We start from the raw sequence: 27,951 nt of genomic DNA, 5'->3' as shown, positions 1-27,951 counted from the left end.
GCATGAGAACTCTGATAAAAACAAGTCGTACGCTGATTCATGAGGCTTTACATTGTCATGACTGTAAAACCCAGAGAGAGATGAAAGCCAACATTTCCATAACTCCCTTTGATACAAGAATTTCTTTTTTTTTCTTTAACCACCACCCTATAACTCCTCACTCCATTCCAAAACAAAAACCAAACCTGATAATTAGAAATAAAATATGGTCCCGAATTCTAATTTTATGGATTCATTTTGATACTAAGGTTACAAATCCAACGAGCTTTTCTATTCCTACAACATTGATCATACAGAAGTAGACTTTGAATTAAGAAAATTTGGAGTGTCCAAAACAGCGTCTTAGGGAAAAGAAATGGTGAGGACGAGGCGAGACCTCAGGCTTAGGCTCAAGTGATTCTCGAGGGAAGTGTTTGTGGAATGCTTTTACTGCTCCAGACACTCCATCCTCATGTTCCATTGATTTTGCTAGTTCTACAGCACGTTCTTTTACCTGCACGTACACCACAAAAGTATATCACTATCAAATAACAGCATGTATCATAACAATGGAAAGACACATAATAATGGACGTCCCTCCAGAAACACAACAAATAAAACACTAGGAAGAAACTAGCAACCTTTGGATCTAGCATGAACCGGATGGCAGCGACCAGCTTTTCAAGGGAGAACTCATCGACAGGGATGGGAGCAGGACCTACTCCCCTAGCATGCACACGTTCACCCCAAAAAGGTTGATCCCCAAAGAAAGGTATCACGGTTGTTGGGCACTGAAAAACATCCAAAATGTTATCATTCAGAATAAGACAATATACAGGAATATCATGATGTTCGAAAACAAATATTACTGCAGTTTTCAGTCCAGCAGCAGTGGTTCCAGCACCTCCATGATGCACCTGGAAGAATGAACAACAGTATCTCCACATATCAGCGGATGTTTGATGATCAAAAGGCTGAACAACTTTATATAATATGTTATTGACCTACTACTTTATAAAGTGTAGAGGAAGTTAAAGTTGATGCACATGTGACTTGCACATGATATACAGAATTTGTCCCAAAACAGATCACGCACTATATACAATAACAACAACAACAACAATAACAGCAACATACCCCATGTGATTCCACAAGGGGGGTTTGGGGAGGGTAGGATATTTACAAACCTTACCCCGACCTTTGTGGGATAAAGAGGTTCCGATAGACTCAGCTTAAAAGAAATGTTATCAGAAAAAAAAAGTATCTATGATGTTGTTCAATAACATTCAAACTCGTATTCAATTTTCCCGTCAAGGGTAGATTAAGATTCCATAACCCAAAATAATACGGAGAATTACCTTTTGCAGCCATGGGAAAAGAAGGATAAGCTTTAAATAATAGGGTAGACGGCAATTAGGAACTAATCCAAGAATTAAACTGGATCAATAAACTAGTGGATCACCCAAGGAGTTTCTTAATTAAAGTATGGTTGTGATAGATGTGATAAAAAGACCACAAAAGATGCACAGAATCATAATTCATCAACTTATAAAATTTATTTCATAACCACATCATTAATCATCAATCCAATATTCAGTCCTTAAACAGTTTAAGATGAAAAGATAGGGGAATGGAAGCACATATGCAAATTTTGATGAAGACAGCCCAATATACTGAGGAATAGAAGTCGTACCACAGCAGCACATTGCAAGAATAGCCAATCATGAGGGCAATTATCCAGCAGGTACACAAAATCCTTGGGTTCCTTCACTGGGAGAAGACGATTTAGTCTTATCAGCTTAATACAATCAATCATAACCCTTGTGAACTGCTGTAGGTTGTACACATGATGTGACAAATAAAAAATTTAAGTACTTACAGCTCCCAAGGCCACCCCAGCCTTTGTTGATGATACCTCTTTGTCCAGTCATTTCTAGAGCTTCAACAATTATCTCGGTCATTTTTGCAGGTTCTTGAACAGGCTGTGAAAAACAATCTTGAGAAATTTGACACTAAAAGTTAAGCACAATACTTCAAAAGTCCACATAAATTAGCATAACATTTCAGTTGACTCTGAATCCCATGTGGGTAGACTCATGAATAGAAAGAACGAAATCAGTGGCGATGATTGCAACACTTACAAGACTTAAAAGGTAAGGATGACACGTAAAAACCAACATAAATGAGTATAATATTTCAGTTGATCTTGAATCCCATGTAGCTTAGACTCATAGCAGCAAAGGAAATTATTGGCGGTCAACTTACAAGACTTCCAAAGCCAATATAGATAGGCTTTTCACCATCTTCAAGCCATTTAACGAGTGATTCTGGGGGTTCATAATTGGAAGCAAGGTCTAGGAAGCAAAATCCCACGACGTCAATTTTCGGGCCCCAATCTGCAAATCACCCAGTAGAAATAAAAGTGTTAGACAGCGTGTCTGCTACCAATTCCCTCAGTAATAAGAAAGGCAACAACATGATACATGTACAAGTCTTTAGTGACAATTCAATAATCATGTTCAGAAGCAAATGGAGAAAGCAAGAAGCTGTATCTTCTAACGATATTTACTTGCAGAATATACAGTAACCCTTGTGATCCATTCCATCTTTATCAGAAGGAATAGCAGCATGTTACACTCAGAGATGCACTGACTTGGTTTCTCCCGGATTAATTTTCCAAAGAAGGAATAAATAACAGTTTTAGAAATCTAAAACGTTGGTTACTTTGGTGATAAAAAAGGATTGGAAATTGAGTACTTTGCTTATATTTAAGCTAAGTACAACCACATACATCTACCTAGACATTTTATTTTTTTGGTAATGTTGTATTCCTCAGCATTAAGCATTAAGGATATGCTGGAGACCTCCAAAAAACTGCTAACAGAAAGGAAAAGAGTAAGGCTAATTAAAGGGAGCCTAACAGATCAACTAATTGTTCTACTTCCTCTATACATTCATTTTTACACCAAAAATACAATGATACAATACATTTCTCTTTTACTCTGTATGGAGTTTGATTTGTTCTCAAAGCATCTTCCATTCCCTTCCTTCCATATTGACCACCATATGCATGCTGGGATCATTCTCCACCATTTCTTTTGGCTCTTGCTCCCCCCTCTCCTAATCCAGCAACTTAGCAGGTTAAGGTTAGGTCAGCAATGTGTTCTGGCATTGTCCAAGTGGTGTTTGTGAGCCTCAGGAACAAAGCCCAAAGCTAGGTTGTAACTCTGCAGTGCAAGAATAAATGGCTATTGGTTTCATCTGTCTCATTGCAGAAAATATCTGGACACTAATTGTATCCCCTTCTTCTTCAGTGCCTCCTGTGTTAAGCATGCTCTCTTAGCTACTAGCCATACAAAAGAATAGACTTTGGTTGGTGCTTGGCTTCAACTGATCTGCCTCCATTCAGTGTTATCAAAGGCGAAAAGCGCAAAAAAGCTCTAAGGTCCATTGGGGCTTTAAGCGCAGAGCGCAAATAAAGTGTGGGCTTTAATGAAGAAAGGCACTGAGGGATAAAAAGATACAAATATATATGTTTAGTCCAAGACCAATAATTATAAACATGAATGACAAATATATAACCAAAGAAATTGAAAAAAAAAGTATGATAAAGTGAAATATCAATTGTTTAGTGTCACTTCTTCAAAAGAAGCTCATTGGAAAGGAAGAGTTTGCCTTAGAACCTTGATGACCACACTGAAGCGCACAAAAGCGAGGCGAAGCGCTAAACATGTTTTGAGCCTCGCTTCAGGGCTTAAGCGCGCCTTTGACAACACTGCTTCCATCTAGCTACTCTGAAGCCTTGATAAAATCCCAGTTCCTTCTTATATATTTTGTTAATGTGAATCTTCCATCTTCAGTGTGCTTCCATATGATAGTGTCAGATCTAGTAGAGGGCCCTTTGAAATCACTGATCACCTGCAATAGTTGTACCACTCTATCCATCTCCCAATCATTCAAATGTCTCCTAAATGAGATGTCCCACCCATTTGAGCAGCTGTCAGCAATAGTGATGTCAGGGTTGCTGGAGAAAGAGAATAGATCAGGGAAAGACTGCATTAAGGTCTCCTGTCCATTCCATGCATCTTTCCAGAATGAATTTTTGCTCCATTCCTTTTCTAAATTTTCTCTGCTAGTTTGTTCTAGAGGGTACTTATTGTTCACCAAGCTGAGACTCCATAAGGTGTGGTAACCTCATTAGTACACTATTGATTGTCTTGGCCATACTTGCATTGTATGACTTCTCTCCATAAAGCTTGGTCTTCCTCCCCATATCTCCAAAACCATTTCATCAAAAAGCATTCATTGTGGATTTTCATATTTCTAACTCCAAATCCACCTGGGAGCTGGACAGTTTTCCAATTTACTAGATAGTACCCCTGCCCATCCTTGTTTCCAAACCATAGGAACTCTCTCCTGAGCTTATCCAATTTCTTCCGAACCTTTGCTGGTAAGGGGAACAATGACATGACATAAGTTGGGAGAGAGTCCAACACTGCACTAATCAATGTGTGTCTTCCATCAAGTGACAAATATTGGGATTTCCATATGACTATATTCTTCTCTGATCTCTGGATAATCCCATGATTCCCATCCCATCTCATCAAAACCTTATGTTTGCTGCCCAAAGGCATGCCCAAATAAGTGGTTGGTAATTGCTCTATTTTGCATCCTAGAATGTTAGCCAAGTTTTGCATCTGTGCTACTTCTTTGATGGGAAATAAAATACTCTTCTCACATTGACCTTCAGACCTGAGACCGCCTCCAAAATCAGAAAGATCACCTGATATACCCGATCTGCTCATATTTTGCTTCACAGAATATCAGTGTTATCTGCATATAGTAGCTGACAAATCTCCATGCTCACACCTTCTCTGTTACCGACTTAAAAACCCCTTATCCATCTATTTTGAGTAGCCACCCTCAACATGTCGTTCAATCCTTCCATGACCAGTATGAATAGTTAGGGGGAAAGTGGGTCATCACCCTGTCTCAGACCCACCCCTTTCAAAAGGGAACAACCCCAGAGGTTCTCCATTCACCAAATGGAAAACCTAACAGTTTTAATGCAAAAATCTATCCATTTTATCCATCAATCTCCAAACCCCATCTGTCTTAGAACGCCATGTAGAAAGCCCCAATTTACATAATCATACGCCTTTTCCAGATCAAGTTTGCACATTATGCCTGCTTCATCACCTCTAAGTTTGGTGTCCACACATTCACGGGCAATTAAGGCAACATCCATGATTTGTCTCCCCTTAATGAAAGCCACCTGATGCTTATTCACCAACTTGCTCACCACCAGCTTCAATCTTTCAGCTAAAACTTTAGTTATGATCTTGTAAACTCCACTTAATGAAAGCCACCTGATGCTTATTCACCAACTTGCTCACCACCAGCTTCAATCTTTCAGCTAAAACTTTAGTTATGATCTTGTAAACTCCACTGATGAGACTTATGGGTCTAAAATCCCTCAATGATGCAACTCCGTTTTTCTGGTGGATTAAGGCGACATAAGTGGCATTGATGCGTTTTTCAATAACTTGGAATTCATGGAAGTAGTTCATAGTACTCATAATATCTTCTTTAGAACACTCTAGAAATATTTGTAAAAACTAATTGGGAACCCATCAGGTCCTGGTGCTTTATCACGACACAGAGCTTGATGCCCTGCAATATTTCTTCCTCCTCAAACTGCCTCGCTAGCCATTCCTTCTCCTCTATGCTAATACTTGTGAAATTTTGCAGATTGAGGCCAAGTCTCCAGCTCTCTGACTCTCTATACAAGTTCAGATAACCGTTTTGTATGGACACTTTTATGCTATCTGGAATAGAAATGTTGACCCCCTCTTCTTCAAATTTGTTAAATCTTTTGTGGATTGTGGCCATTCTGTGAAAATATTTTGTGTTCTTATCTCCACTCTTTAGCCATTGAACTCTTGATCTCTGTCTCCAAGCTATCTCCTCATTCTTGACCACCTCTTCAAACTCCATGGCTAGGTGAGTCTTCTGAAGTTCATCATCTGTGAGTGCTCTCCAGTCCATGGTGCTCTCCATTTTAGCTATTTGGTTCAAAATAACGTCTCCTTTGTCTCCAATTATTTATGTGCTCCTTTGCCCACTCTTTCAACTTCCCTTTTATGAGTTTCAGTTTTGAAATCAAAATATGAGCAGGGCTCCCAGTGAATTAAAAGAGTCCCACCATGCTTGCACTTGAAATATGACTTCTTGAATACCATATCTCCAAATGTTAGCATGATAGGGTTGTTAGCATGGCAGGATTGTGATCCGATCATAAATTTTGGCAGCACGGATTGTTTGATTTGTAGATAAGAGTTCCTCCCATTGAGAAGAGTACAAATATCTATCTATTCTAGAAGCACTGTCATGATCGTCACTGTTTGTCCAAGTGTAATGCCCTCCAAACGTAGGTGGGTCTATAAGTTCCATGTCATTGATCCAGTCTGAGAAATCAGACAAGGCACCTGTGATTCTATGACAATTGGTTTTCTCCTCTGGATAATGTTGGAAATCACCACATATGACCCATGGTCCTTCAAATAAGCTTCTCATGGCTGCCAGTTCCCGCCAAAGTTCTCTCCTCTCCACTCTATCACATTCAGCATAAACTGCACTGAGATGCCATGTTAGTTCTTGATTAATTTCTTAAAATCTACAAGTGACCATTTGATCACCACTATCTACCAATTTCCCTCCTCCAGATTGGGGAAAAAAACCACAATCCCTCCACTCCCTTCCAAAAGCATCCATATGAATTTCTCATAGAGTTGTTGATAGTAATTAACCTCATTCCTTGCTATTTTTGTTTCCACCAACACATAAATGTTGCCCCCCACCCACTGAAGCATCAAATTTCTCAATAAAGTTCTTTTTCTCTCCCCATTTAAACCCCTTACATTCCATGATAATTTTTTTATCTTCATGATATACCCACTGATATGATTCTCCCTCTTGCTCTTGGCTCCCCTTCCTTGAATTTCATGGCAAGAGATATGTCCCTTACCTACTTTGGGACTACTGCTTTGAGATTCTCCTGTTTCCCCTCCCTTTTTTAATTTTGTTCCAGCCTTCTCCTTTGATCAATCCCGAACAATAAGACTTGTATCCAGAACCAGTTGAATTTAACATGAGTTGGATATGCCCCTGAAGTTGGTCGCCACCATTCAAGCTTCAATCTTCTGCCCCGTCTCATCCACTCTCCTCTCATGACGTGTTCAGCAATCTCTCGTGACTGAAATTCAAAAAGAAATTAAATTCCATTCAAATCGAACACCTGGAGATTGTGTACCCGTTTCCATGCTTGTCGAGCACATCTTTTAATGTCGTTATGAATAGGGATCTCGTTGCAATCAGGGAAACTTCCCACCAGACCCTTGCTGAGCAGCTCATTTCCACCCTTGGAGTCTGAGGAAGTTTCCCCCCACTGTCTCATGTTCCTTTCGTGATCATTTGTTTCTGTGTAAAGCTTCTTTATAGCTCCCTTCCCCTTCAGTGTATTAGCATTTAATGTGATCTGTATAACTGCTTCCTTGTAAATGAAGCCTTCAATTTTTGCTGTGAGCCCCCTCCATCCCTCATTACAGCTGTTTTCAGGCAAAATGATGACAGATCTGGTCACTCCATTTACTGCAATTATTGAGATGAATCTACCGTATTTATTGAACTTCAGAAAAAAGTATAAAAAGAGGGAAATATTTCTGCATTTCCAAGTCTTCAAACTTTTCCCCCTTATTTCTGATGTCCCACGTAGCCTTCTGTTGAGCCATAACAGAGCTACCTTGCTTAAAGTCATCCTTCTCATGTAAAGCTTAGAGCTTTCCACCCATTCAAACCAAGTTACATCAGAGGACTTCGTCTTTATTATTTCATAAGATTTTCCCCAATCTGAAGTAAATATGATTCGCCATGAGTGAAGAAAAAGTATAGCAGAAGAAAAGAAAGAAAAAGAAGGTTGTCTCCGATGGTCGAACACCACCGGAGATGGTTGTCCAAAGGCCCGGATGGACCCTCAGAGGATACACCTAGGAAGTATGTCTGGGAGCATTTCAAATTTAGGAGAGAGAAAACAGGAAAATTGCAAGCCTACAACATCAAATCTCTGAGTTCTACTAAAGACATGTACAACAAAATAAAAGACAGACTAAAGAGTAGGAAAACAGAGAAAATCTCCAACTTCCATTTCAATTGAAAAAGACCCCTCTCTTTCAAGAGGATTCGCGACATGTCAAGCCCTGGTAGGGTTCTTACTCAAGCACTAGATCAAGAAAAAGCAGACAAGTTCGGTTCATGTTATTATGCCGCATCTTCATCTCTAGGAGAAGGAGCTGGATCTACTTTGCATAGATTAAACCACTTGATCAAATTCCTTCAGTTGTGCATCAACTGAAAAAAGCGCACCTTAGTTTGGAAGAATACTAGAAAGTGAATAAAAACTGCATCAACAGAAAAGACGCAATTAGATGAGAAAGAAGATACAACTATTTCAGCAACATTATCCTCTTTCTCAGTCTTCGCTTACATCAGCAAAGAATTTGAGTGATTATTATCATTACACCAATCTTGCTATTAGGCAGTTTGTCCACTTGAAATCCTTGCTCATAATTCCAATTTCTCCTTTATTGCTTCTTCCATGTCTAAATTTGGATCAAACCAAGATATTTATTTTCTTCACCTTATAAAGATTTAGTGTTATGTGCATAGAAATCTATCCATTACTGTGGTCTGAGCTCTTCTTTTGTCTGTATTGAATGGCAGAAAGTTTGTATCTTTTTTTCTGAGAAAGGTGTAGAAGGATTGCATCCTTGGAAGGCACAGTTGTAATTATGGTGTACCAAGGTTCAGTTGTGCTTTAATCCATAACTTAGTTTAACTTAGAGCTCAGCTTCAATCTCTCCGCCCCACCGCCTGATAAAACCTCCTTACCCAGGAACCCAACAGCAGTCCTGTATCACTTCTTCTCTCTGTCGCTCAAACCCTAAACCTTAGTTGGAAGTCGATAGTCCTTATCCACTATGCTATTCCTCTCTGGTACAAGAAATTCAAAGTTGGTAATAGTTACTAACAACTACTGTGAGACTATCTTGGGAAATGAAATCAAGGACGATATCAGCTGTACAGTTTTTACGTCCGAATCTGAGACAGAGGGGTGGGGAGAATAGAGGCAGGTAGAGCTAGAAAGGGAAAAGGAAAAGTAACAGTAGTCCCAACAGAAGGAGAGAGTGCTCTCTTACTAGTACAGAAGAGGACAATACTATCAAGGGTTTCTTCACAGATCCTTCCTAAGCGTGAAATATAACTTCAAAGAAGAGGTAAGGGTTTCTTGGCAGGTTCTAGTTAAAAAGCATAGTGTGCAGTATTCTGCCTGTACTCCCTTGTAAACTAATTCTTGATGAAGCCCCCAAAACTTCTTCAAGCATGCTTCTCAGATAATATAACAGTACAAATAGTCACCAGTGAACTTCCACACAACTTCAACTCCTATCTCAACAATCAATTATGGCGGCAAGTTCTGTTCTTTATACATGAACCAAGAAAGACACAACATTCATCTATGGACTATTAACAACGGCTTGTAATCACATCAAAACAGTCCTGTACTTCCTCACAAGTATACTATATGTGAGAATACTTGTGTAGGTCCCAACACTGGGAGTACCTTACCAAGATGATAAACTAAACTAATGAAGCAACAGATTTCATTTATCCAGATGAAGACCTACTGGTTTTCTACAGAAAAGAGAAAAATTACATTCCTCCAATGAAAAACAGGAGAGAAATCCTACAAACATCCAAATGAACCTAACCAATGAACGTATAAGAGACAAGATTAAATGTCCCAACAAATTACACAGAACGTAAAACTGAATATAACTTAATTAGGACAAAACTGGAGTATGTGGAGTTATACCCACTAAAGAGTCCCTTGTTTCTACTTTTGGGAAGTAACATCCCCTTCTGACTTCGAAATCTTTTTATTATTTTTGTCTAAAATCTTATTTAATGTTGTGTCTAGCCAAACCTCCACCATTTCAATATCCTGGGAAGGAAAGAGAAAGAAGCTTGTTCAAACCCGGAACAGTTATTACATGGTCATCCCAAGAAACAGCTTCAATTGAATGCAAAAGCTATTTCTGAATGCAACCCAAACCTACCCATTATTAGGTCCAAACTGACCATCTGAGGGGATATTAAAGAGAACGAGAACAGATCTACTATTCAATTAAATTTCAACTATCAACTTATGAAGCAATGGGTGTTCTCGTGACCAAATAAATGTGAAGTACTTAAAAAGGTAAACAGGTTGGGCAAAGAAATCTACAATTTATTATCAACGACTTAAACTACGTAAATGAGCCATCGCAAATTCACTATGCATCTCGAGCATGCAACTCACAAGGTAGAGTCTATAACAAGATATTTGTAAAGAGACCTTTGGGTTTAGGAACTAAGTGTGGACTCCATATATACCCATATGGCACATCTGGATGGAAACTGTTGGAGTTACTCAAATAAGTTATTGGCCTTAACTTCAACTTTTTCTTCCTGAAGTCATTTATCACATCCCGAATCCCAAGCCAGATTAGTCCATCAACGACTTGATATGATAGCTGCACAAGGCATTCAGAAAATAAATACAGATGATACAAAAGAAACATCAAGTGAAGTCGAAATGCTAAAGATTTTTTTTTTCCGAAACTGGTAACTTTGAAATGCTAAAGAAAATGAATGTCATCAAACACTCACTCTATTAGCAACTGACTGCTTGACACGAGAGAGAGGATGTGGAAACTCACTAGTAGGCCTGCCAAGGAAAGACAACAGGGAATTTTAGAAAGGTTGCATGTTGCAAGAAACTCCATAATCCTACCCAGATAGAAAGAAAAGAAACTTGAGGAAAAAATCTATTTTTCAAAGAGACCACTTACGTCCATGGCATTGTGAAAAATATATGCAATGGTACTTTCAGGGCCTCTGCTACATGCATATGTCCTAAACGAGTCAAAGCAACGGAATAGTTAAATCACACAAATACGTGGGAAATTTTACTTGGTCCAACATATCATCAATCGTGACAAAATTCAGCAGATATTATTGTACTCTTGAATCAAAATCTTCTCCAACTAAATAAAACAAGATGATTTAAATAAGCAGAATTTCTTCCAGATGCCAGCAATACTGGCAGGAAGCACATGTGACAAGAGTCAACGGCGTAACAACCAAGTATACAGATTGAATGTCAAATGTGAAACTAATGTCTCATTAAAATAAAACATCAGCAAGGACAGAAGGTATAAATATTAAGTTGTTGATTTTTTCCATGCAGTAATGGACTGACTGGCTTTAAGTATGAGCAATGCTATCCAAACCCAAACTTTGACCAAAAAGAAACCATCACTTCCTACATGACTAGTGCAAATTGACATTCCAAGAATATGTAAAGACACATTCGTAGGTAATAAGGTTAGGATAGTACTTGTCACGAACCAACCACTGGCACGGAATAAGATAACAACGAAGAGTGGAAATGTCTTCACAGTCTCAATCAATACTACCAAGATCAGGATATAGTGCCAAAATCCAAACTTCAGCAGAATATGCAGAAAAATTAGTGTGGCACTACCTTGACTGCAGGAGTTCTTATCTGTAAGACCCCGGAAGTTAGAAAGTTGGGTAAAAGGAAATGTTCAGAAAAGTTGAAGCTTTTGGACTTCCACGATGCCCTTCACGAGCCGTAGGAAGCATCAAGGCCCGTGGGAAGGGGTCATGGAAGTGGTCTGGTAAAGGGATCTTGGAGTAAGTGTTATACGGACCATCATATGGACCGTGAAAGGAACCACAGCCCGTACTGGGGTCCCGTGAAAGGGACATGGAAGGTGAAATACTAGTTGAAGTCCATGATAGGGTCTACCACCTGTAGGATTTGTGACAGGGCGTAGAAACGCCCATAGAAGTCACTCTTTAGAACCCAGTAAGTCCTTCAGGGTCACGAGCCGCTTCATGGGTCGTGAAGAGGGACGACGACCCGTACAACCCCTCCATCAAAGTCCCTTCGCCCAAACCTTGTTTCTCTTCGTTTCTAAGGACCATTATACGGTCCGTATAAGTTTACACGGACCGTATAAGTGGCCCATCAAGTTTCCTCCATCAGTTTTTAACTATGGACGTTTGGGTTTTTCCCCATTATTTTAATTCTATATTTGGACCTTTTTAGGGATTAATTACTAGTCTATTCACTACCCAAAACCCTTCTTAATCCATCATTCCCTCAACTACTCTCTACACAAAAATCCTCTCACTAGAACTCTCTCCCAAGGCTAGTTTCTTCTCCAAGTTAAATGTTCCAAGGATCTTCAAGTTCAAGCCTCTCAATTCCAATTGCATCTAAGGCTTTGATTAATCAAGGTATGTGAGAATTCATCCATGGATCTTATTCCATCCATGGATTCCCAAAGGTTTCTCAATTATCTCTTTTATGAAATTCTCATAAATCCTACTTTGATGAATTTACATTGGGTCAATTCGATTATGCTTTATTTCAATCCTAATGATCTATTCATGCATGATTCAATCTAAATTGCATGTTTTCAATGAGTTTTTCAAGGACCCGTGCATTATGCTATAAATTTCAAGTTTAAACTATGAGTTTATGATCATGGATTTTATGAAGTATTATGTATGACTTATGAAAGTAACGAATTATGATTCAAGTATGTTTTCAAGTAAGAAACCATGAATTGTGAAAGGTTTTCTCACAATAGGAAAGAAATCATATTTTAGATGCTTCGAAAGGTAAGTGTCTATATGTTGATGTTATGATCATGGTTCTCAAGGAGTTATTCTTATGATGTATTTTATGATGTGGATTGGTTGATTTTTGCCTTTCCTAATAACTATTATTTATGTATTCCGTTGGGATTAACTTAGCACCGAGAAAACTTTGTGGTGGGGATCCACAAGGAAACCCTAGTAGCAACCCTTAGTTCCAAACTACGTGCCACCATAGGTGCCTTAATGGCCTAGCTAGTGGATCCACATATAGCTCATGTTCATGTTTATACGGAGTCTATCTTGGCAAGTAGCCTCTCTTCTCGGTGTGGGAGTTACATCGGATTCCATGTTATAGCTCACATGGTCTTAAATGTCGATTAAGGTAAATATCCCACATATGTGTATGATCTTCTTATAAGTCCTTCAATGAAGTTTTATGATGCATCGACATTATTAAATGTTTTCAAGTGTTTTCAAGCTTTATTTCATGTTTTCAAGATATTTGGTCATGCATCACATGTTCATATTGATTATGTCCATTATTCATGCCCACGCATGTTCTCACATACTTAGTACATTCCATATATTAACACATACTTTTGCCTACATTGTATCATAATATAGGGCCCGACGTTCATCCTCCTGCATGTGGCTAGTTGACGGTTATTCCACTTTGCTTTTGGTTATTCCACCTTGCTTTTGGTGAGTCTTCATGTTTCGAGGGCAAGCCCGTCATGACTTTCATTCATGTTCAGACTATATTTCTTTTCTTTATGTCTTGGTGAGGTAGAAACTTGTCCTAAGCCCCATCTATAGTAGTAGAGGTATGTTAGATTTTTATATCAATGTTGTCCCGTTTATTTAGTTTGATTTCTCTTATATCGAGATTTTCATGTTCAGACTTATTTTCCGCATTCATTTTTCATTCATGTTTTAGCTTCTTGCTTCTTATTCCCTTATGTATGCTCATGTATGATATGCTAAGAGGCTTGGTTGGGGTCTTTCGGGATCCTAATCGCCGTATCACGTCTAGGGCCTAGCTTGGATTGTGACAAGTTCAAAGTAAGAACAGACGATGTGAAAACTCTCTAATGGCGGTGCCATCAGGACTATTTTCCTTGTTTCAAAGTTTTTGCTATATGGAGAAGTAAAATGTAGATAAAATCCAATAGTTGCTGGATCCATTACCTGAAGAAGAGGAATCAGTTTATCTGAAACTTTGAATCTCATAAACTGTGTTCTGTGTTTGTGCTTGCTTTAAACAAAACCCATTGTATAAATGGATGGAGTATATTTTTTGACAGCATCAGTTGTTCAAAAGTTGAAGAACCAATCCTTTTGACATACACAAAGATAGGGAATGACGATGTACACTTTTTATTAGCAACAATGTGAAGGTAAAATTTACAACCCAAGCAACCTTATCAAAGCATGAATAGTTCATATTAAAATTTATCAAGCTGATAGTCTTACCATACGCAGGAGGATTGGCAATAATGGCGTTTACTTTGAATGGAACATTTGACTCTGGATCGGGATCTACACATGCAGGTAGTAAGGAGAATACAATATCTTTAATTTGATTTCGTTGAATAAATATTTCAGAAGGTCCAGATGGCAAAAACCCTTTATTCTTTACCATGTCTGCAAAAACATATATGCAGCGATCAAGTTTGTTGATTGTATTTAGTAAATTTGATTGGGAGCAACTCTTAACCAAAAGTAACAAAGAGAGAGGATAGCATCAACAATTTTCGACTATCAATATATAGCGAGGTTGTGAAGTACAATATAGTCCAACAATGATACTTTTGTTATCAGCACCCAACATAATAAGTGAAATTGAGTAATTCTAAGAAAAACATTTCTCTATTTCAATACAAGACACGGGAAGAAAGGCGAGTTAAGACTGAGCAGAGACAAATGGCATATATCTACAACTACTGGGACAGAAGCTTGGTGCATCAAATGGTTTCTTGTTTTCTGCATCCAATTGCCCCAAATAATTAGGATCCCATTTCCAAGCTTTTGCATCTCTAATCACTTGTATAATTTACCAGAACGTTCCTCATATGAACAGGAAACCATATTCCAAAGATCAACAGCCATCTGAAAAGGCTATTAACAAGTGTGCTCCTTGGTTTCTCCGTGACACACATAAAAAGCAATACGAAAAATGCTCTGGATAAGCTTTACTCTTCCCCTTAAGCCACTAACTGTACACACTACAAGACATCGCAAAGAAAATCTTGTTATTCTTGAGTGCAAACAACTTCCAAGGGAACTCTCTAGCATGCTTTACTTCGTGCTGAAAACAGAAAGCATAGTACCTGGCAGAGACTCTCCTTTTTTGATAAAGTGCTAATTATTTGTTGTGGGATTTAAGCCTAGAGATACAAGTTCTATCCAAAGTAGTAGAGAGCTCACGCCAATATATAGTTTTCTACAAATACATCAGTCATGTTATTTATGCAATTATGCTAGCAGGAACCTCATGGGTGCACCAAAAATTAACTAGAAATAAATTTTATATTTACGAAATCATGTGACCCCCCTTGACAAGGATCTTCTATTCCTCTCAAAAGCACACACATAACAGCCCAACAAGCTAACATCCCATGCTCTACAAGGTGGGAGGTCCAACTGAACATCACATCACATCCTTTACTGTAATTCAGATTGCCCATTGTTTCCAAACTGATTCAGCATGTCCGCCCAGCATTATAACAGTAAGTGATCCACACGCCTTACCTTCACCAACATTTACACATGTTAGCACCATCCATCTTCATCCTGAAATTTTCAACCGTGAGGCTGAACAGTGAACATCCCCACTCCCCCCTTCTTTACTACCAATCAAGCGTAGAAAACAACGTCCTCTTTCTTAGAATTCTGACTTTACTACAGCATACCGTGAGATAGTCATCATTGCAAGAAAAGTCTCTTTACATTTTGAGACATTCTGAAATGTATGACAACCATTTCACTAATAATACTCCCTCTGTCCCCATTTATGTGTCATACTTCTTCTTTAGTTTTTCCTCAATAAATTGTCATGCTTCCTTTCTTAGAAATAATTTTAACTTTAAACTTCTTGTTTTACCCTTCATGAGATAAATTATAGTCACACAAATGTTTGTGACTTGTTTTAGACCACAAGTTTTTTTAAAAAATCTCTTAGACCAAAAGTTTTAAAAAAAAATCTCTTTCTTCCTTTGATTCTATGCCCAGTCAAACACCGCCACATAAACTGGGATGGAGCGAGTATTGTTTTAAACAACTTTTATAGGTCAAACATCTTAAACCTCATTTCTAGTTAAATATATTCATGAATTGGAGGGTCAAAATAATGATAGTGACAGTGATAAACTTAACAGTTATGATGTTGATGAAGCAACAACAACAACAACAATAACAATAACGATAAAATTAATGACAATTTGTGTTTTAAAAAACGTTTTCGGGGCGAGTCTCGGGGCGGGGAGTATCAAAAACGCTCCGGGGTGCAAATTGAAGGTGTAAATCCATAGGGCGTAAGTCCTAGAATTTGGGGCGTAAGCCTCGGGCATAAAAATGTAAGTCTTGGGCGTAAAAATGTAAGCCCCGGGCGTTAATTTTTTTTTTTGGTTTTTAATCCATTTTGGCTTTAAATCATATATTTTATTATTGGTGTAATGATATTTATATTTTATGTCATCATGTTTTTCAGGTTTTAGTGATTTATTCTAAAATGTATAAATTAACTCGTATAGAAAATGACATTGCTATAAATAATTTTTTAGATAATCATGTGTGAAATTGATAGGATAGATCTTTCATAGCACTATATTCCTTAGACACTTTATTCACTTTTTGTCATTACTCTTACACTTTATATTTCTTCTTCTTTAAAATATATAAACAACAATCAATGCAAATATTAATTGAGGGTGAGAAGAACTAGTAAATGTGAAGATGAATGATAATTTTATCTTAAAGATTATTTTAGCTATTATCATAATAGTAATTATAATACTTTTTTCTATATTATTAATTATGAATACCTTTCTCAAATAATAATTATGAATTTTTTTCTATATTATTGGTTATTTATTAAAATTTATTTGTAAAATCATTAAAAGTTTTACTTTTGCTTATTTTCTAAGTAATAAAATTATAAAATTGAATATACATAAGAGGTACGCCCTATAGATCCATGAGACTTACGCCCTGTGTCTCGGGGCTTACGCCTCGCCCCGTACTGCATAAAACGTCTCGCCTTACGCCCCCGCCTTTTAAAACATTGATGACAATATTGTTATTATAAAAGAACATATACAGGTTATTAATTTTTATAATAATTAAACTGTTTTTTGTTCAGTGCCCCCCACCCCCACCCCCACCCCATACCACCAAAACCAAATACCAATGGACAAGGTTAACAAATTTTAAAAAGTATGTAAAAGGTTATGCATGTTACATTCAAAAAATAAATTTATGCATGTTAAGCTATAATGACTTAGGGCACTGGTCTAGCGACAAGTGATGTGTGAATTAGCCGCACTTCACGGGTTCAAACTTTGTCATAGACAAAATCCTGGATTTAAGTAGAGAAGGGTAGAGAGCAGGTTCATAATCCACAGAGTTACGAACCGTGTGCCACTGGTCCTCAGGTGTTCCTGGTTATCACAAAAAAAGCTATGATGACTTAGGAAGCACAGAATAGACCATGGTACTGATGCTCAATTCTTTCAAAATATGCAGTGAAGTAGTAGCCACAAAAGGAAAACTGGTTTAGACGTCCCTTTGAATTACTTTCAACCCCTTATAAAATAAATTAATATTAATTCTTGAGAATATTTTCATTCTGTTGATATGGTTCTTCAGATTGTTCTATTACACAGCAGAGTTGTAAGCCCTGAAAGAAAGTCTATAAAGCAATTAGAAGTTGACCTGCAGATGCCCAGTGGCAAAACTGTTTGAAGGGTTAAAACTATTTCTACAATGAAACAGCCTTTGCTGAGTCCAGTCATTCTTTTATTGCTGAAAGTTTACAGTTTTTTCATGCTCCACATTTTATTTTTCCAATATGACTTCTACTTTGGGGTGTAGGGTCTCCAGTTTTCAGGGTAAAAACAAGGAAAAAGTTACATGTTTCCAAACCATAACGCAAGTACTTCACTAAACTCTTCATATCTGAAAGCTGAAGCTCATTGCACCAACTCAGTGCACCCAGCTTTTAAACGAACAAGTAACTTGACTAATGTAAGAGTTCTAGGACTGAATTAGCTTTCTGCAAGAACATTTTACTTTATAATATTCATAAAAGAATGAAAAGATGTTACCAATTAGACAAATATGAAATAGCTCTGAGGACGAAGATCCCCAAAAACAGGTGCAAGAAAAAATTATGGGTATATATCACGACCCCTCGACTAAACTACAAACCTTTTTAGGGCACTAGTTATAGAAGCTGCAAACTATTTTTAGCGGTGATATGCATTGTTGGTTGATAGAGGATTTTCAAGAAGATATTCTTCATATCAAGATCTGATCCTCTAAGATGGGAAGATATTCTTCATATCAAAGCCTGATTCTCTAAGATCTGAGAATAATTGTTGTAATCTAGAATATCATATCTACGATTCTTTCTCCTTATGTAGAATATATGATCCCAGGTTTCATGGGATTTAGGTTATTCTATTCCACAATCTCTTGTGTATATAAAGCCATGTATATGACATAGAAAGATATGAATGAAATTATTCAACTATTTTTTTCCACGTGATATCAGAGCTTTAGGCTTATTCCTGACCAATTTTATTCATCCCGTCTTGAAAGATTGAAACCATTCAAAAACCATGTCCGGAAATAGTATTGATGCAAATATTCCAGCCTTTGGAAATGTTTCTGCAACAATGGACAATAACTCTAAAGTTTCAACTGGAGATTTGCAACATTCAGCTTCAGCAGGTGTTCATTGGCCTTCACAAGTATTTCTTGTTCTTTTGTTACTAATGTCTCAGACAAACTTTCTCCATTGTGGGTGGTTGATTCCAAGGCAATTGATCACATGACCAATCCTCTCATCTCTTGATGTCATATTCCCCTTGTCCTTAGCTATAAAAAAATAACTATAGCCGATGGTTCAGTTATTACTGTAGCTGGACAAGGAGACATACCACTGGGAAAATTCTTGATACTAAAAGATGTCCTTCATTTCACAAAGTTATCTGCAAATCTCATTTCTATCCAGAAACTCACCAGATATTACAAATGCCAAGTAACTTTCTTCCCTTCATATTGCTTATTTCAGGTGCAGAACGCGAAGGAGATGATTGGGCGTGCTAGTGAGAAAGGTGGTCTTTATTGTCTGGACAATGGTGAAGATACAGCTAAGAATTCCTTATCTAGTTCATTCTTGTCTGAATTTATTATGTCCAATAAAGAGAAAGTATGGCTTTATGATCCTCGGTTAGGTCATCCTTCCTTTTATGTAATCAAAATGATGTTTCCATTTTTGTTCAAAGATTTGATTGTTGAGTCTTTTCATTATGATGATTGTGAAATTGCAAAACACAAATATGTTTCCTTTCCAACTAGCCACAAAAGATGTCAAAACTCCTTTTCCTCTTATTCATAGTGATATTTGGGGACCCTCTTCCGTTCCAAATATTTCTGCTACTAGATTGTTTGTCATTAATTGATGATTGTAAAAGAGTAACGTGGATCTATCTGCTAAAGCAAAATCAGATGTTAGTCAAATTCTTCCTACCTTTTTTAAACTAATCCAAAACCCAATATGATGTGCCAATTTAAAGATCCCGATTTGATAATGCCAAGGACTACTTCAATCAAACCTCTTATGTTTTCTTCCAAAAAGAGGTAATTATTCATGAATCTTCCAATAATCCTCAACAAAATGGGATAGCAGAGAGAAGAAACAGTATGTTACTTGACATTACTAGATCACTATTGTTTCAGAAAAGGGTGCCAAAATAGTATTTGGGGCGAAGTTGTCCTAACTGCTGCATATCTTAGTAACAGAATGGCATCAAGAATTCTGAACTTTAAAAGTCTGTTTGATACTCTTAGGAATTTCTTCTTGAATTTTGAAATTTCCAATAAATTGGTTCCTAGAATCTTCAGGAGTGTTGCCTATGTTCATCTTCATTCTCAATATAGAGGCAAATTAAACCCACGTGCTCTTAAGTGTGTTTTCATAGGCTATTCTCCTACTCAAAAACGCTGCAAGTGTTATCAACCATTATCAAAGAAATTCTTTGTTTTAGCTGATGTCACATTTGATGAGAGTGCATCCTTTTTTAATCATTCTTACGATCATGGGGTCATTGAAGGAAGAGGGACCTCTAGACTTGTCACTATTCGATTTGTCTATTTCTAGTCATGCCAAATCAGTGCCCGAGTCACCATTTCTTCGGTCACTCGAGTCTCTAAATCCAAATGAATCCGCTGAGTCTCCTAATCCAGATATAGATGATGGAATTCTAGAAAATAATCTACCATTGCAGGTTTATTTCCAGAAGAAAGAGACTAATGGATCAAACTACTCAGCTGCAATCATCTCCTCAGCTTACCGCTCCTAATACCCATCCTGAACCTGTTGAACCATCAGAAACACCAAACCAAACTGATCATGAAGAAGAACCTAACCAACCTAATGACCTTGACCTTCCCATTGCACTCAGAAAAGGAACCAAAACTTGCACACAACACCCTTTGAGCCTTTACGTGACATCAAAATCTATTCCCAAGTCATAAAGCTTTTCTCTATAACCTCCACACAATTCCTATCCCCAGAAATTTGTCTGAAGCATTAGGAAACAGAGAATGGGAAAAAGCTATGAAGGTAGAAATGGAAGCGTTGGAGAAAAACAAAATTTGGGAAATTGTGGAATTACCAAAAAGGGAAAAATTTGGTCTCGTGCAGATGGGTGTTTACTGTGAAATATAAGTCAGACTGTCAGATGGTCCATAGAAAGATTTAAAGCTCGTTTGGTAGAAAAGGGTTATACACAGACCTATGGAATTGATTATTTGGAGACTTTTGCCCCAGGGGCAAAAATGAATACAGTGAGAATCTTATTATCATTGGTTGCGGTTTGTAATTGGAACCTGCAACAATTTGATATAAAAAATGCTTTTTACATGGAGACTTAGATGAGGAGATCTATATGGAGGTGCCACCTGGTTTTGGAAGTAAGAAGGGAATGGCGTGTGGACGGAAGAAGACACTCTATGGATTAAAGCAATCACCTCGTGCATGGTTTGGAAGATTTACAAAGGTATGATCAAGCTAGGATATTGACAAAGTCAAGGAGACCACACCTTGTTCATACGACACTCAAAAACAGGAAAGGTGACAACATTATTGGTTTGTGTGGATGACATCCGAGTAGTAGGTGATGATTCAGAGGAGATACAAAATTTGAAGTGGTGTTTACACAAGGAATTTGTCATCAAGAGCTTGGAAAATTAAAGTATTTTTTGGGAATCAAAGTGGCACACTCAACAAAGAATCTTTATTCCCAACAAAAATATGTGTTTGATTTGCTTGGGAAAAACAGGAAAATTAGGGTGTAAGCCAGTGGCTACACCAATTGAATATAATCATAGATTGTGAAATGCTCCAGAAGATTCTGTGGTAGATAAAGGCTTGTATCAAAGGCTTGTAGGGAAATTGATTTACTTGTCCCATACAAGGCCAAACATTGCCGTTGCTCTATGTGTTGTTAGCCAGTTTATGCATGATCCTAGAGAAATGCATCTTCAAAATGTCAACGGGATTCTACAATATCTTAAAGGAAGCCCAGGAAAAGGAATACTATTCAAAAGAGAAGGAGACAGGGTTTTAGAGGCCATACTGATGCGAACTATGTTGGTTCATTCGTGGATCGAAGGTCAAGTTCTGGATATTGCACTTTCTTAGGAGGAAATCTGGTGACTTGGAGGAGTAAAAAACAAAATGTAGTAGCCAGATCAAGTGCAAAATCCGAGTTTAGATCTATGACCATGGGAGGTTGTGAGTTGTTATGGTTAAAGATAAACCTTGATGATTTGAAGCTAAGATGGGAAGGACCTATGAGACTATTTTGTGACAATAAATCAGTAATAAGTATAGCTCATAATCCTGTACAGCATGATCGCACTAAGCATATTGAGGTAGATAGATATTTCATTAAGTAGAAATTAGATAGTAGACTCATTTGTACGCCATTTGTATCTACAAAAGATCAGGTGCCGATGTTTCAACAAAAGGACTGCCAAACAACGTGTTTCAAGATCTAATAAGCATGCTAGGAATGGAAGATATACATTCTCCTGCTTGAGGGGGAGTGTTGGCGGATAGAGGATTTCCAAGAAGATATTCTTCTCGGTGTGTGGGGATTTCAATACCACAAGGCTCCCTCAGAAAAGACCAATTGTGGTAGATTGTCTGGGACCATGTCTGATATCTCCAGCTACATCAATGAATTGGAATTGGTTGATCCTCCTTTATTTGGGGGCCCTTACACATGGAGAGGGGCTAACCAAAGAAATGCAACAAGGATTGATAGATCTCTATAATCCTTTCCATGGGATGAACTTTTCACTCAAATTAGACAATGTGCTCTGCCTACTCTAGGTTCTGATCACAACCCCATAGTACTAACTTGTGGGGATGAGGCTTTAAAAAAATCTTATTTCAAGTTTGAGAGTTGGTGGTTAAATGTAGAGGGTTTCAGAGATAGAGTTAAGGAGTGGTGAGGATCCTTTTATGTGACAGGCAGTCCTGATTTTATTTTAGCTTCAAAGCTGAATTTCTTAAAAAAGAAACTCAAGGAGTGGAGTAAGGAGAATAGAGGTAACTGGAGGGTCAGAAAAGAACATATATTGGGGCAAATGGGCAGTTTTGAAGATATCCAGGTTCTTAGAGCACTAAGAGATGATGAGCAGTTATTGAAGGCTCATTTAGCAATGGAGTATGAGGAAGTGGCTAGAAATGAGGAGATGCACTGGAGACAAAGATCCAGAATTTAGTAGTTGAAGAATGGGGACAAGAACACCAAGTTCTTTCATAGAATGGCTACAGCTCACAAAAGAAACAAAACCATAGAATCCTTGATGATAAATGAAGAATTGTCTTCAGATCCTGTGGATATTAGAAATGCAGTGGTGGAGTTCTATCAGATTCTGTACAAAGAGAGAGAAAACTGGAGGTTCAAACAATCACAACAGAGGAGCAACATGGTTGACAAGAGATTTTGAGGAAGAGGAAATTCTGGAAGGAATAAAATTGTGTGCAGTTGATAAAGCACCTGGGCCAGATGGTTATACAATGGCCTTCTTCCAAGATGATTTGATGTAGACCTTTCACAATTTCCATAGTCAACAAAGGTTTGAGAAGAGCTTTAATGTCACTTTTGTAGTCTTAGTCCCAAAGAAGGTAGGAGCAAATGAGTTAAGGGATTTCAGACCTATTAGCATGGAGACATCACATAGATGGGATATTTTCTGTGAACAGACTATACAACTGGGACTTAGAGGAGGTGCAGGAAGATCAAAGGGATCTTAGAGCACAATATGGAAAAGCATAGCCCCTACCAAGGTGAAGTGCTTCACTTAGCTGGTTGCTAGGAGAAGCTGTCTGACTCATGATGCAATGCAGAAGAGGGGTATCAACATAGCATCTAGATGCCTCCTCTGTAAGAAGGCTCTAGAGACAAACAAGCACTTATTCCTACACTGTAAGCAGTGTTGTCAAAGGCGCGCTTAAGCCCTGAAGAGAGGCTCAAAACATGTTTAGCGATTCGCCTCGCTTTTGTGCGCTTCAGTGTAGTCATCAAGGTTCTAAGGCAAACTCTTCCTTTCCAATGATCCTCTTTTGAAGAAGTGACACTAAACAACTGATATTTCACTTTATCATACTTTTTTTTTCAATTTCTTTAGTTATATATTGGTCATTCATGTTTATAATTATTGGTCTTAGACTAAACATATATATTTGTATCTTTTTATCCCTCAGTGCCTTTTTTCATTAAAGCCCACACTTTATTTGCACTCTACGCTTAAAGCCCCAATGGACCTTAGAGCTTTGTGCGCTTTTCGCCTTTGATAACACTGACTGTAAGGTAACTGCACATGTGTGGGCTTTGTTTACTAGCATAGCCGATGATAAGGTAACTGCACAGGTGTGGGCTTTGTTTACTAGCATAGCCAATGATTATTGAACTATGCCAGAACACACCGATGATCTCCTAAGCTGTTGGATCAAAAGGGGAGGCAGTAAGAGTCAGAAAAGATGGTGGAGAACAATTCCAGCTTGTATTTGGTGGATTATACACAAAGAAAGGAATCAAAGAATTTTTTAAGGAAAGTAGTGTACAATACAGAAGATCAAATGGAAAGTTACAACAACTCTAGGATTTTGGTTTAAAGAACAGGATATAGAAGAGGAGATCCAATTAGTGGACATCATAGGCTCTTTGTAAGTATCTATGTCTTTTTACTTCATATCAAAATCTGATTCTCTAAGATCTCAGAATAATTGTTGTAATCTAGAATATCATATCTATGATTCTCTCTCTTATGTATAATATATAATCCTAGATTTCATGGGATTTAGGTGATTCTATTCCACAATCTCTTATGTATATAAAGCCATGTATATGACATAAAAAGATATGAATGAAATTAGTCAACCATCTTTTTCCACAATATGCTTGACTAAAACTTGAATATTAGAAATATGACATAATAAAAAAAAGGCCATGGATAAGGTTTACAGTGATTACTCACATGCAGCAAGAACTTTTGGATCTCCGCCTAGAGGATAAAATTCCAATCCAGCACCCAAAACAAACTCTTTAAAATTGGCATGAGTTGCTAGTCTCACCCTATGACCATTTTCCTGCAAAAAAAATTCCACTTATATGCCTATTACTTGACTTCAAATTTAACTAGAACAATTATCAAAGATTCATCCAGCAAATGCTACGGATGCTATTTTCCTACAAACATTGACATCAGTATTGCATACTTACATTGTAAAAGAAGGATGACATGCATCATCCAGAAATTCATGGATCGTAAAGATGTATATAAGCTATCTCTAACAAATAGGAAAATTACTTACACGTTTAACAATAAATGTAGTAAATTAGTAAGTTATAGATGGAATTTTTTTTATTTTTAAAAGAAGTAAGTTATAGATGGTTGTGCTTGTTGAGTAGGAAGGGTAAGTAAACCTGAAGCTTTTTCCCAATGGCAACAAAGGGTTGCACATCTCCCCTCGTACCAACAATGAGCATAGCAATTTGCAATGGAGGTAGTTCTGGAATATCAGCTACATCATTTTCTGCTTCATCTGAAGCTCCATTGTAAACAACTCCGGTGCCAAAATCAAGTTTTCCGGGTTTAATATCCCCCGGAACTTCAAATTGTACAGTACCATCATCTTGAACAGTTGCAAGCCTATTGAACAATTTGAGCTGCAAATTTTAGGTTTTGTCACAAATTACAAAAACAAGTACAAGTTTCATTAAAAAAAAACTGAAAGAAGATGGTTGTCTGGTAACAAGGATCATCTATTGTTAGCCCATTACTATCGTTACATGATAAAATCAACTCAAACTCACCGAAGTGATGGTAAATGAATAGAAACCAAGTAAATTCATTTATGGTCTTTTTGCCCTTCAAATGAAAGAGAATGGTGAAGGCCCTGTGAACAGATGAGCAGATAAGGTAGAAAGAGACCTCTAAATTTCACTACATTTATATTTGTCCAAATTCACTCTAGGTTACTATAAGGAATGATTACGTATGGTCTGTATCATGGGAAAGGCTGTAAAACTGGAAATTGCCACCCCAAACCAGGAGCAAAAAAGATTTGGAGCTTGAATAGTGCCTAGATACCTTAAATAAAAAGTAAAACTACATAAACTTAAACAAACATCTATACAAGCTAATACAGATATGGATCTTGCTGTTTCGGTGCAATGATCCAATTGTACATCTTCTATGAACCCAAAGTGCCAAGAATTAGTGTTTAGCAGCAAGTTCTTTAGTTGCTACAGAAAGGTACAAACCTCTAGTAATTTAATGTCATATTCTTACACAAGATACTAAATATGCCTTTTTCAAAATGGTTGATATCGTCTCAGTCTTTTGGTTTCACAGGTTTCTGTTTCCTCAGACGGAAAGAATGAAGAAGGCTTTAGTAATAGATGAAAGGAAAATATGCAGCATCCAACAACAAGATGTGCCGAATAAATATTGAGAAAATCTCAACAATGTGAGGCTTCTCCACCCAATCTCTAGACAAATCAGAAACAGATACAACAGAGAACATGTAAACAATTTTGTCATTTTACACCTGCCTTTTTTCTTAAAGGAACTTTATCATCAAAAAGCTTTGCTGCTAGCAGACCTAGAGCTCGATTCTGGTTTTGTTTGTGTCTTCCAGCTTTAACTGGCTGACTGGTACCGAGTTCAAATTTCTCCACTGGCTTTTCCACATTTGTAGCACTATGCCCAGCCCAATTCCCGCTAACAGATCCTGGTCGTAGAATATTAATATTGACACAATATGAGTGACAAAATATCTTAAGAATAGCCATCAAATAATAAACTGTGATGCTAAATAATCGAATTAGGAAGAGACAAATTAACAATTGTGTAAGTCTATGAAATAGTAAGTAACTAGAAGCATACCCCCCCTCCCCCAGTAGCCGATTAGAAGCTAAAACTATAAACTGTACATTAGACATTATCAGCCATCGGAAAAATCCAATAACCAATACTAGATTGTATCATAACGGAAAGTTGATTCAACACAAAGTAGCTAGCAAGGGCAGAAGGTGATGATGCAAGGAAGGAAGTTCCCAGCGTGTCAAAGAATTATACATACAAGTGTGATATCTATTTTAACACCACAAAGCAATCAAAGCTCAACCCCATACCGAACCCCAATTATCTAGCTAGGAAGCACAAAGATTCAACTTCTTCATGGCAAATATCTTAGGTTTGTAATGAATAAAAGAGAAACAAACAGAACTTAAAGAGTACATAAAAAAAAAAAGGTTAGACCCTCTTAGATATGTTCTTCAAGCTGCTCCATCTGCCATCCCAGAGTACCAAGTCTAATGTGTTCACAAGTAAATATGAAATTAAGAGCCCTAGCCTCCCTCATTGAAGAGCAAAAAAATAAGCGCAACTTGAAACATTTTTCTCACAATCTTTTACCCCCGGACTACATTCACCGGAAGCACTAATGCATATCCAGTGTTATTCAAAGAGAGACTTATGTTTTGGTAAGAAAAAGAAAATGAGATACATAACTAATCAAGCGGAAGAGGAATCTTAGTAGCTTAGTTAGTTACCTGAACTTTCAGCAATATCCCACCCTCCAATTCCCTCCCAGTTTCCTGTTTCCCATTTTTCGCATTTCTCCATTTCCCCATCCCCTACCCCAATATATTTTGGGGAAAAAACAAGCGGAAAACGCTAAACCGCAACATATGTATAGTAACTAAAGATCAAACCTTTCTCATGAATAGTGATCTCAGATAAGACTTGCTAATAATTGACAAAGCATAAATTTAAGAATAATAAAAAATATATGGCAGCGCAGAAAACGATACCTTCCACATTGATACTATTAACATCAGTCTCCTTGTGCGTTTGATTCCCATTTTCACCCTGTATTTCCACTTCAAAATCAACCGGAACCTCACCCGAGTCACTCAACCCATTATTCTTTTCCAACAAATCCTCCATTGACAACCCAAAAGAAAGGTAAATACAACTTCTGTTTTTTTTTCCACTTGATGATGGGTATAAAGAAGAGAAACAGAATCTAAAAAAGCAGATAAATCAGATGGGTCTTAACGAGGGAAAGAAAGTAGGAGAAGTGTAGGTAGGGGAATAGTACACAAAAGTTATTAGGTGGGGGAAGACGCAAGAAAGGAAGAATTGGAAGAGGAAAAAGGGGCGGGGAAGTACATGCAGAAAACAACACACAGAGAGAGAGGAAGGTTTTGGGGAGACACGTTGTTTCCAAGATGTTCAAAATGTGACGCCACGTACTGTGTAATACCCACGCACTACCTCGATTTATCGAATGGACGACGATTTTATGATTTTTGTTAATACCAATTCATAATTCAACAAGATTATATTAAAATTATTATTTTACATCTT

At 37.5% G+C, this 27,951-nt stretch overlaps 1 protein-coding gene across 2 annotated transcripts; it reads right to left on the bottom strand.

The window, feature by feature from the left end:
* Nucleotides 1–3: 3 nt before the first annotated feature.
* Nucleotides 4–27,839, bottom strand: LOC129903125 (sterol 3-beta-glucosyltransferase UGT80A2-like). Of its 2 annotated transcripts, XM_055978625.1 has the most exons (14): nt 27,393–27,839; nt 26,130–26,308; nt 24,999–25,241; nt 24,550–24,661; nt 14,245–14,415; nt 10,929–10,992; nt 10,747–10,804; nt 10,433–10,610; nt 2,245–2,375; nt 1,859–1,961; nt 1,673–1,749; nt 849–896; nt 621–770; nt 4–493 (listed from the first exon to the last, which is right to left on the bottom strand). In XM_055978625.1, exons 1-14 carry the CDS (start codon nt 27,526–27,528, stop codon nt 311–313), a joined length of 1,833 nt encoding a protein of 610 aa, XP_055834600.1. In that variant the 5' UTR covers nt 27,529–27,839; the 3' UTR covers nt 4–310. The 2 variants fall into 2 exon arrangements, with proteins under 2 accessions (XP_055834600.1, XP_055834608.1); XM_055978633.1 differs by lacking the exons at nt 10,433–10,610; nt 10,747–10,804; nt 10,929–10,992.
* Between the last annotated feature and the right edge of the window lie 112 nt (nt 27,840–27,951).

The sequence above is a fragment of the Solanum dulcamara genome, chromosome 1, assembly GCF_947179165.1.
Source record: "Solanum dulcamara chromosome 1, daSolDulc1.2, whole genome shotgun sequence".
Classification (NCBI taxonomy): Eukaryota; Viridiplantae; Streptophyta; class Magnoliopsida; order Solanales; family Solanaceae; genus Solanum; species Solanum dulcamara.
The sequence above is the reverse complement of the archived record's forward strand: the minus strand, read 5'-3'. Positions and strand labels throughout refer to the sequence as shown.